Source organism: Mastigoproctus giganteus, chromosome 10, assembly GCF_048544385.1.
Source record: "Mastigoproctus giganteus isolate SK-2022 chromosome 10, ASM4854438v1, whole genome shotgun sequence".
Lineage (NCBI taxonomy): Eukaryota > Metazoa > Arthropoda > Arachnida > Uropygi > Thelyphonidae > Mastigoproctus > Mastigoproctus giganteus.
The window spans coordinates 132,048,914-132,061,012 of NC_143584.1; the positions used below are offsets into that span (position 1 = coordinate 132,048,914).

At 39.3% G+C, this 12,099-nt stretch overlaps 1 protein-coding gene across 6 annotated transcripts in view; it reads right to left on the bottom strand.

Annotated features, from left to right (window-relative positions):
- The window catches only part of LOC150079291 (intermembrane lipid transfer protein VPS13D-like), a 1,618,665-nt gene that overhangs the window by 444,577 nt on the left and 1,161,989 nt on the right, over positions 1-12,099 (bottom strand). For all 6 annotated transcript variants that reach the window (XM_090383928.1, XM_090383929.1, XM_090383926.1 and 3 more), the window contains one exon: positions 319-453. In XM_090383928.1, the coding sequence (XP_090240054.1) occupies positions 319-453 (135 nt within the window). The remainder of the gene's footprint in view (positions 1-318; positions 454-12,099) is intronic.

The following is a 12,099-nucleotide window of genomic DNA, read 5'->3' on the forward strand; positions in this document are numbered from 1 at the left end:
TTCAAAGATATCCATACACTCTTTCCAGAAATTGAAAACAAAATTGACATCTGTCTGGTGTAGAAGTATCATGTTTTTTAAACTACAATTATTGGTCCCACCCCTGAAAAATTGTATTATTTTCTCTTGTATTGTTGATTTTTTTGAAAGTTTACAATTTTGAATGTATTCCTTCCCTTCTGGACGTTATCTATGGTTTAATTATCAGAAGTGAAAAGACAGCACACAGCAACAGCATTCCCTTTTTGTAATATAACACAAAAAAAAAAAAAAAAAAAAATGTATAATTCATAGATTTCTAGAAAAACATCAACTCACAAATGAAGATGAGCAACTTAGTTGTGGTAGTGCATCACGGAAATAGACCCCTACTCTGTCAACAGATACTGGTACAACTTGTTGCCAGCCATCAACTCGCACAATAACCTGGTGAATTTTAAGCTGATGCGTGTCCTGGAAAGTTTAAAAGTATTTTAAAATATATATTTTAATATGCAGATAAGGAAAATAACCATAAATTGAATATTCACAAGTGAATCTACTATTACAGGAATTACAGCCATTCAGAAAGCATAAAAAGTACAATAAAAAGCAATATCTAAATGAGCATAAAAGTCAACAATAAGTGAGATCTAAAAGCTATCCTCAATCACAGCTCATAACCCACTGTATAGTAATATATGAAGACTTTGAACCACTTATACGAATAAAACCTATGTGCATTGTCAACACTGATAATATCTTCAGGATGTGTCTAGTGGCATTCTTACAGCATATGCATAAAAATGACTGAATGATCAAAATTGGCTCAAAGTAGTCTTAATTTGTGAGACCGCAGTTTAAAGCTTTTTACCAGGAAGCTGTAAATAGCAGGCACTTATGTTTAAGGATCTTAGAGATATATGTGAATAATCTGTTCTGTTATATCTGGATAAAAAGATATATATATATATATGATACTGAGAGGTGTAACAGACACGTGAAAATCACTAATATCATCCTCCCCCTTGTAATATATTTCAACCTACCCAAGAGAAGCTAAACACTTGAAGCTACCCTTTCTGTTTCCAATATGCCTGTCCCCTGAAGCCCAGCAGCGTAGCTATACCCTACTAATAAATGCTTTAATAGTACTGCAATCATGCATCATTGCATGAGCCAATGCATAATATGTGAATTGAACTGGACTTATTGCTCTTGCCATAAATAACTGTCTTAATGCACAAGCCAATCCCCCAAAAAGAACATTCAAGTAAGACAGGGCACCATGCTTTTTTTTCAATGTTCTTGTTAAGAAACTTCTTTAATTTATCCTTCAAGGTAGCAATGCTGAAATCTGAACAGACTGGATGCATTACTGATAAAAAATCACAAAGGTTTTCCCTAGATATAGGTAGAAACCATTATTAATATTAGATGAATTATAAACTTTCACTTCATCCTTAGGAGAACATAAGGCAAAAGTAGAATCTAGACATTTACAAATACTTATTTACACTCAAAGTAACGGTCAAGATGCTGAAACTACTTTGAGTTGTAGCCCTGTAACTGATAAATATGAATTTTGCAGATCAGTGTATCACCCAACTTGAATATGACAAACAATGGCTAGATGACATTTCATGATCCGATGAAGCCCATGTTTATATTCACAGTCTTCTAATACACATAAATGTCTTGTGTAGGCTAAAGAAAACTTATATGCCATAACTGAGAATTTTACATGATGAGAGAGGGTAACAGTATGGGTCATCTTCGCACCCACTTTCATAAATAGAGTGTAGATTGTTAAGGAACTGTCAATGTTCATTATCTAATGAACATTAACAGTTTCTATGTAAATGGATGGAAATGTACAAATAAGTTATAAAGTGTTTAATTTTGAACTTGAGACAAAAATGGGTCTGAACTGGATGGTATTTCAAAAGGGCTACATCCCAATATTCATATAACATTTTGGTCAAAGAAACATTAGCAGATATACCAAAATACAAGGGGTGATCAAAAAACAGCAGACACTGTGTGTGCAAGCTAGTACTTGTCGAGCAAGTGTTGCATGAAGAGTTTTTTAAGTGAAAACACCTTTGGCGGCACCTACTGAATTTTTTTGAATGAAGTAAAACTGATTGGTAATGAAAATGCTAAACAGAAAAGACGCAAATGACGCTAACTCAGTCACTAACTTTGATTCGGTAGAGTAAGTAGCAGGTATAAGAATAAAATTTTACATCGTTCACACTAAATATTTTGGACTGAAGTAAAACTGATTGGTAACAAAAATGTGAGACAGAAATGGTGCAAAACTTCCTAAATAAATGCTAACTCAGTCCCTAACATTTGTAGGGAAAGCAGGGGGCATGAGCATAAAATATTACATCATTCATAACTTCGGTTCTAGCTGTTCAATTTTAAAAATTTCAACGATTTTGATTTTCTTTCTTTGTCCACTATCGAATTGTGAAAAGTGTTGAAAATACAATCTCATGCGTACATTTCCTAAGGATGTTTTAATATAAAATAAAACATCTTTTGTGCATACAGGGTACACCCGCAAATTTTTTTAGTCGCGTGTTACAGATGATCGTTTTTAAGAAAGTAGCATATCGGACATACAGACTGAACAGAGATATGTGATTCACTATCATGTCAGACGGGGCTTAAATGCATTACGCATCAAAATCAGTTTTTTTTTTTTTTTTTTTTTTTTTTTTTTTTTTAGGAGCATTAGCAACTAAGGCCATATTGCTCCGGGATATGCGGTGGTCATTCCTTGACCTTTCCGCATCCTCCGTATTTGGTGGTGACGGGTTCGAACCCCGGTCTAATCAAGAAGCGTGTGCTATGCACTGCTGCTCCTTCCCACCTGGCTACGGAGTCGCCTTCAAAATCAGTTAAAGAGATGAATGAAGCATATGGTAATGAGTGCCTTAGTAGGACAGCCATATTTTGGTGTAACCAAACTTTCCGGTGTGAAGTTATTTCTCCATCAAGACAATGCCAGGCCCCATTATGGCTAATAATGTGCAGGCAGTGATCATTGCCATACACGCAGAGGTTCTGCCATGTCTTCCCCCCCCCCCCATTCACTGGACTTAGCCCCATGTGATCTCTTCCTGTTTCAAAGTCTTTTTTTTTTTTTTTATGTAAACCCCAAACAGGAGAGGTATTAGAACCTATAGTACTTAGTACTGTGCTTGGGTTGGAGGTTGAGAAGATGAAAGAAGATATTTGTTGACATTGGACTTGAACTTCTGTAGACTGTAATTTTCAGGAAATACATATGAAGCAAGGTTGTTCCAGAAAATGGCAGTTGAATGAATAAACGAGGAAGATGAAAAGTTGGTTCTGTGAATTCGAAGTTGGACAGTAAATGGAAGTTGGCTGGTGGCGGCAGGTGTTTGCAATGTTTTGAAAGGGAGAGCAGGAATTATAGAAGCCAATTCACATGAACAGTGCCCAGGGAAGTATTTGTAGAAGAGGCATTTGGCAGAAACAGTACGTCTATGAGACAGCGAGTGGAGAGACTGTTAGAGATGAATCATTAATTAACCTAACTACCCTCTTATGAATGGAATCAAGAAGCCTGAGAGAGGTTTTGGGGGCACCACCCCAGATGTGGAAACCATATTCCATGGTAGGGTGGATTTGAGATTTATACAGAGTGAGCAGCTGTTTGGAAGAAAAGTAACGCCAAGAGCGAAAGAGAAAACCAAGTTTTTTTAGATGCAGAGGAAGCAATATTTGTAATGTGCTTGTGCTAAGAGAGATTAGAAGTAAGGGCAATCCTCAAAAGAGATACCGTATTTCCCCATGTATAAGACACACCTTAATTTTGGGGCCCAAAATTTGAAAAAAAAAAAAAAAAATGTATTACATAAAGTTATTGAACTCAAGTTTTATTCATCATAAAATTCATACAACTCCTCATCATTGTCAAAACTCCCATCCATTAGCTTGTCCTCATCTGTGTCTGATGACGATCACTGTCTTCATATATTGCCTCGTCCTCAGTTCCAATCTATGGCATTTGAAATGCTACACTTCTTAAATGACTTGACAACGATCTCAATCTTGATATTATCCCAGGATCTTTTCACCCAGGTACAAATTTCTCCTATAGTTGGTTTCTTTACTCTTCCTGCTGGTGTCAAATTGTCCCCAGAAGACTTCATCCATTGGTTCCATTTGTCTCTCATGGCAGCTTTGAAGGGTTTGTTAATGCTGACATCAAGTGGTTGGAGCTGGGATGTCAAGCCTTCAGGTATGATGGCAAGGTTTGTGTTTTGCTCTGCAGTAATCTTCTTTGTTTTTTTTTGTTATGGTTTTTTTTTGGTAGTTGTTGGCGCATCGGCTTCTATGGCCGTAATGCACCTTCCAAGGTTTTTGCAGTACTTTGATCCAAACCCGAGGCGGGATTCGAACCCGCGACCTTTGGGTTGCAAGGCAGGCACTTTACCCACCCGGCTAGCCCAGTCAGCTTTTGTTATGTGTGCCCTGAACTGATCAAGCACCAATAGGGCAGATTTGCGTAACGGCCCACCTGGTCTCCTGCTGCAAACTTTCTCAAACCAGATCTTCATCCCATCCTGAACCATCCAACCCTTGTCATGAACGTGGAAAAGACACTCCTCGAAGAATGTCTTCTTTTGGCATTGTTTTGCGTTTGAAAATCAGTATAGGAGGCAGCTTGGTTCCACCAGCACAACAAGCTAGAACAACTGTATAATGGCTCTTTTCCTGTCCACTTGTCTTCACAGTTACAGTTTTCACCCCCTTATCAATGGTTCTGTTACTTAGGACATCAAATTGAAGGGGGCTTTGTCCATATTTGAAATCTGTCCCAACTCAAACTGATGTGTCTTTCGACAATGAATGACAAAACAATGAAATTCAAGAACCTTCTGCTCATAGCTTTCAGGCATCCTCTTGGCAAGTCCGGTGCGTGTACGCATGCTCAGTCCATTCCGTTTCATGAACCTGAAGCACCAATTTTGTCCTCCTTAGAAATCACTAGCTTCTTTTTCATCAGCAATTCTTCTTGCCTCATGCTGAACCATCTTTGTGGACACAGGAATTCCAATTGCCCTTTGCTCTTCAATCCATATCTTCAATTCCCTCTCTAAATTAAGCCATTTTGCTGACTTGCTTCTCATGGCCTTCTGCTGTGGTGTTTTCAGTAGGGTTTTTTCTTCCCATAGCCAGTCTTGGATTGTATTCTCAGTTGCAGGAGGACCAAACTTACGTTCAGCAGCACGATTTCCATTCACTTTTGCAAACTGGATCACTTTTAACTTGAATTCAGCACTGCACGAAAATCTTTTCTGAGCCATTTCTGGGCAGAATATGGCAAAACGTAACCTAATATACCTGTAACAAGTGCGAAACAATGAGCACAAAGATAACAAGCACGAAAAAGCAGGAAATGCAAGTAAAAAAAATCTACAACCACTGTATAAGATGCACCCAGTTTTTATACCCCAAATTTTTCAAAAAAGGGTGTGTCTTATACATGGGGAAATAGGGTATATCATTTTGCCTAGAAATCACATTGTCACCAAATAGATAGGAGCAGAAGAATCCTATTTGCAAGATATAAGAAAAGACTGAGTTTTAGAAGGGTTAAAATCAACTAAGTTGTCTTTGCCCCACTGGAGAATTACCTGAAGATCGGCATTTAAGGAATTCGGGGCAGATTTTCGAGAAGTCGAAGCTGACTGAGCAGGGCACGATGTCTCAAAATGGAAAGTGGAATGCAATGTGCTATCATTGGCAAAACTATGGATAGGATTTCCAGTCAATGGAAGAAGGTCATTAATATACAAGAGGAAAAGAGTGGGGGAAAGAACTGAACCTTGGGGGACACCAGCATTAGGGGAGAAGTTAGAAGACAGAGAACCATCTACCATTATCCTTAGTGAGCGATCAGAGAGAAAACTGGATAACCAATTACAAAAAAACAGTTGGCAAACCATAAGATGGAAGCTTGCTTAGAAGACCTTTATGCCAAACACGATCGAAAGCCTTTGAGATGTCAAGAGCAACTATTTGTGTTTCACCGAACCTTTCCATTAAATTATCCATAAATGGGTAAAATAAGCAAGAATACCACCAGTGGATCGATACTGACGGAATTCAAACTGGCGATCGTTGATCAGACGGAATGTTTCTATTTTAAGAGTTGGCGGTTAATTTATTTCTCCATTACTTTAGAAAGAGTAGCAGTAATTGCAATGGGACGATAATTGGATGGGAGGGATTTGTCACCCTTTTTAGGAACTGGCTGGATATGAGCAAATTTCCAAGCAGAAGGAAAAACACCTTTGGAATAAGAAAGTGAAAAAAAAAAGGCGGCAAAGAATAGTATTAAGTTCAGGAGCACAGGTTTTGAGAACAAGTGGAGAAATACCATCGGGACTTGGAGCTTTCTTTGCATCAAGATTCGTCAAAATTCTTCTGACATCCTTTTGACGGACGACCACAGGAGGCATTGAATGGAGCGTGTTGGGAATGGTGGGAGGTGTCTTACCAAGATCATTAATACATGAGTTGGAAGAAAATTGGGATGCTAGCAGGTCAGCTTTAACCTTGGCTGAAGTGACAATAGAACCATCTGGTTTGGACAGAGGTTGGAGCAGAGATGGGCAAAAGTTGCTGCCAATTAGCTTTGGCGAGACCAGAATGCTCGGCTACCATTAGTGCAAGTAGCAAGTTTTCTACTCTTAGCCTGTTCAAACTCTAATTTAGACTGATTAATAACTGCTTTACAATTGATGCGAGCTTTGGTGTAAGCAGAAAATGAAACTTAGAAACAAGCCAATTACGATATGCAACATTCTTCTCTTGAACAGCCTTAGCACATTTATTGGAAAACCAAGGTTTAGATAAAGGACGATATTTTAAAGTGGAGTATGGGATAAAGGATTCCATTCCTGCAAGAATAATTTCACTGACACAATCTGAGCAAACATTGACATCAGAAGTTTTGAAACAGTAATCCAACCAAGGAAGAGAAGAAAAGAAATCTCGCATGTCATCCCATTTTGCATTCTTGTAATGCCAAACAACACGAGGTTGGGAATAGCCATGAGATAAAGGCTCCATTGGAGAAGAGACAATCACCAAGTTGTGATTTGAAGTGCCTAAAGGACCTCTCACTTTGACCGTGTACTTAGAAGGGTTGTTTGTGAGAAAAAGATCAAGTGTGTTGGCTGTATGATTAGGATTGTCTGGCATTCTTGTAGGTAAATGAACAATCTGTGCAAGGTCATTTGTAAATGCAAAAGCCTCAGCATCTCGACCACCTGGGTCGGTGTGACTAGAAAACGGAAGCCAGCTGGAGTTGTGAATATTAAAATCACCAAGGAAAATTACCTCACTGTTAGGAAAGTTGGACTGGAGAAAGTCATGTTGCAAAGAGAGGAGGTCAAAGAGCTTCAAGAGATTAGTAAAGTTGGGAGAACGGTAGAGACAACAGATGAATTTGACACAATGAGGTAGAGAAAAGATTCCAAATTGCCAAGTGGGAATATAAGAACGGACATATGCACAAGTACCACCTTTGAGGCAAAAGGAATCATACAGCGAATGATTTGGGCATCTGAGATGAGCAGTAGTTGAATCAACAGATAACTGAGATTCTGTCAGAAAAAGTACATGGGGTTTGGCAGACTGCAAGAGGAAATGTACATCGTTGAGATTAGAATTGAAACCACGTATATTTCTGAAATGAATTAGGAAGTGTTTCGGAGGTTTAGATCTTTTCACAGATAAGCTTGCTCTATTAGTTTGACAATTCATGGTGTATTCAATAGTAAGAAAAAGTGGGTGGGACATGCTGTATGAAATTATGGATAGGGCGTACACATGGCAACGATATACGCAGATTCTTGACATAACGTGGCCTCGACAAGGTCCCCCCACATACACACTACTTGGACTCCCTGCAGTCACTATCTGGCAGAGTAGAGGTAACAAGATTATACACTAGCTGATCCAGAAACCTCCTAGAGAGTTACCAACAGGTTCGGTCCAGTGTACTAACTAGTGGCCAGCCTGCGAACACCGTTTTAGAGCTGTACCCTCAAAATGTAAGGAAGATTGAATCTTGCCACGATGTTCATCCTAACCTCAAAAGTCATAAGTCATACTGCATGATGGAAGAGATGGGGAAGTGTTGACCGGAACTTAGCTCTAGAGACTAAACATGTGTTCCACCACTTCAAGCCTGCAATAAGCAAAGTGGTGGTATTGCGCCGGTTGATGAGAGTCATCTACCACCTAGTACTGCCTGGTAACACAGAGTGGCGGCATACCTCCATGTGGTGGGATGCCACACCTCGACCCCTGCTTACATTGGTTCACACCTGGGTTGTCACCCACCATGTACTTGTGCATGGAGGTTATACCCAGGATAACTAACAGTCCCACCATCGAGAAGGTGGAAGCAGAGGATTTGGCTGTCACAGACCGTTTGGACTTCGCCGAAATTGGTCCACTTGACTTGAGTGTCACTCGAATATCAGTTCCATCAGCGTTTTAGATGCCCAGGTAGCACGTACAGCTTGTCGCATATCTGAGAGAATGTCTGTGACAACCTCAAGGACCTAAAAAAAAGCTCTGAAAGGCAAGCATTTCCAGTCCGACAGACTGGAAATGCTTGCTCACAGAGTCACAACGGAAGCACATTGTTATGTTATTGTTTGTTATTTGGTTTGTAGGAGCATTAGCAACTAAGGCCATATTGCTCCGGGATATGCGGGGGTCATTCCCTGAACTTTCCGCATCCTCCGTATTTGGTGGTGACAGGCTCGAACCCTAGTCTAATCAAGAAGCGTGTGCTACGCACTGCTGCTCCTTCCCACCTGGCTACGGAGGCGCCTGGAAGCACATTGCAGTCATTCGAAAAATGGCTTGCAAGAAGCATTTAATGTGTGGGTATGACAGTGGCGAAAGTGTGAAAAATTCAAGGAAGAGTATTTCGAAATATTCAGATGATGACAATTAAGATAAGTCTTGCAGCAGTCCATGAATTAAATTATCACCCCTCATATATTTTAAACAACAAAGATTTATATTTTATTGCAAATGTTTTAAAAGTTTAAGAAAAGCTTTATTTTTAATAAATTCAGTATATATTCAAGAAGTTACTTTAAAATTTTATTAAATATTAAATGAGATTCAGTGTAAAAATTATTATTATTGAAGGAATTTAGCGAGCGGGTGGTTGATTGCTGGAACAAATTTCCACCTATTGTTGTGGAAGTTGATAGTCTAAATAAATTCAAAGAAGAACTGTACAAACATTTGAAGCAAATGGGTGAAATGGGAAGGTTTTTTTTTTTTTTTTTGGGCCAATGCTATACAAGCTTGCTTTCTTGCATCATATGCCTCTAGTAAAGCAAATTTGCCAAAAAAAAAAAAAAAAAAATTGGGAGCCACTGCTATCGAGTAATTGCAATGCATGACAAGGTAGTTTTTTTTTTGCCACAGTTTTATTACTGAAAATTTCAGTAGCTCTATTGCAGTGTTTCTCAAAGTATTGCATGTTGAATGGATTTCAAAAGGGGAAATGAAATAACTAAAAATTGTTCTAAAGTTCTGTTCTGTCAGATGAACTCTAATATAAAGAAAACTAAATAAACTCACTTTATCCAATTCTGATTTGATCGAAAAATGAATCAATTTCTGTACTGCCTATTTCATCATCTAGCAAGAATGTTTTTAATTACAGGTCTTAATTCAGTAAGCCGTATCATCTGTAGGTTTGAACTGGGAGAAAAACATGACTTTTACATTAATATATTTGGTACTTAAGGGTATATTTGGTACTTATCGCAGACTTTCTCTTGGTATGACAAGCTGGGCTTGCTACCTGGGAATCTAAAATGCTGAAAGAACTGATATTCAGGTGACATTTGAGCTAAGTGGACCAAACTTTGGCAAAAAGCAGTCATTCCACAACCAAATGTTGGTAACCACAGGTAAACCCCCACATGCAAGAACTGAAGTGCAGCACCTAGTATACTGGAGTTGACCACCTAGGTGTGACCCAATGTAAGTAGGGGTTGACGTGTTCTGTCCACAAAACAATAAGGAATGCTGACTCCCCCCCTCTTACCAGGCAATACTAGGTGTTAGATGACTCTCATCAACTGGTGCGATACCAACTTTGCATATTGGGAGCTTGAAGAGGTGAAATCCTATGTTTAATCCCCAGAACAAATCTCTGGCAATCCTCTCTCTACTGGAAGAGATGGAATCTCTTCCAATAGAGAGAGGATTGCCAGAGAGATTGACGTTGTGATGGTCATCATGGTGAGATCCACACATCCTTACATTTTGGGGGGGTGCTGCTCTAAAATGGTGTTTGGAAGCCCACCACTAGATAGTCCACCAGACAGAACTTATTGGTAACTATCTAGAAAGCAACCAAATCAGTCAGTGTATAACCTTGACACCTCTACTCTGCCACATAGCTACTTGTACTCAAAAATGGAGGTGGTGACTCAAATGTGCAACCCGCATAGTGTGTGGGGCACATTTTCCAAGCCATGTTATATCAAGGACCTGGGTGTATTCTTGCTATGTGCAAATGCCCTATCCAAAATTTCAATTACATCACAGATGTCCTACCACATTTTCTTACTACTAAATACATCACGGATAGTCAAACTATTACAACAAGTTTATCTGTGAAAGGACTTAAACCTCCAAAACATTTCCTCTTTCATTTCCCAAATATATGTGGTTTCAGTTTCTAACTTAATGATATCCATTTCCACTTACAGTCTACCAAGCTCTAATTACTTTGACTGGCAGAATCCCAATTATTTGCTGTATGATTCTTTTCTCCACAGAGATGATACTTGTGCATATGTCAGTTCTAATAATCCCTGCCAGAGACTTTGTAATTTGGAAGTCGCCGTGGCTTAAAATCTCTCCACCCCATTCTGTTAAACTGATAGGTGATAGGTGGAATAGGACAGGGTATGTCTGCCAGGGGCAAAAGTTGATGATGTTGTACAGCAGATATCATTTTTTAAGCACACAGACGGCGATATTGTTGCACACGTTGGTACTAATGACATTAAATGTAGGAGATCTGTGGATTGACTAAGCAAGTACAGGTCAATGCTGAAAAAAAGTCACAAGTTAGGGTTAAATTTGAAAGTATCTGCAATCCTGACCAGACACGAAAGGAGGGAGTATATGATGAGAGCCTTGTCAATCAATACGGCCCTGGAGAGAGAGATTGTGCAGGGCTCTTGGGGTAGAATTTTTCTCAGTATGGTCTGTGCTTGTTAACAGGAGAGATTGCTTCCACAGCGATGGGATACACTTAAATAAAAAGGATGCAAGAATATTTGCTGATGCTACGAGACAATGTTAGGGAGGGGTCAGAAAACTGCAAGCTTGGGGGGGGATTCACAGACTAATAAGTTAACAGTAGCTGCAGGCAGAGGTGGAAATGATTCTTGCACTGCTTCTATTGGAATGAGCAGCAGCCCAGAAAGCCAGTTGCTGAAGATTTCAGGAGCTGGTGGGAGTCATGAAACAAGTAATTACATGGGTTGTGTTAGAATAACTAAGAGTAAGAACAGGTGCATATATAGGGTTAAAGAAGCACTGCAGGATCATCTAGACAAGACTTCAGTTATAACTCGGACACAGCATGGTTTTGTTAAGGGGAAGTCTTGCCTGACCAATTTGATTGGATACTATGATGCAGTCACAAAAGAACTGGATGCAGGGAATAACTTTGATATTATTGGATGATAGTTTTCTACATCAGCATGTTCAGGAAGCAACTAGAGGGTTGGTTGGTTTATATTTCATTGGCGCATTAGCAGCTTAGGCTATAATGCACCAGCAATTAGAGGGAGTAATACTCTTGATTTGATTATCAGCAGTGATTCTTCATGCATTAAGAATCTGCAGATAAAGGAACCACTAGGTGGCAGTGATCACAGTGTGTGCTGAAGTGGGATTTACTCAAAGAGGTAACTACCATCAGGGGTAAAGGGAAGGGTAATTGCTTTCGTAAAGGTGACTACGATGGTCTGAGACAGTATTTAAATTCTATACAGTGGGACCAACTGA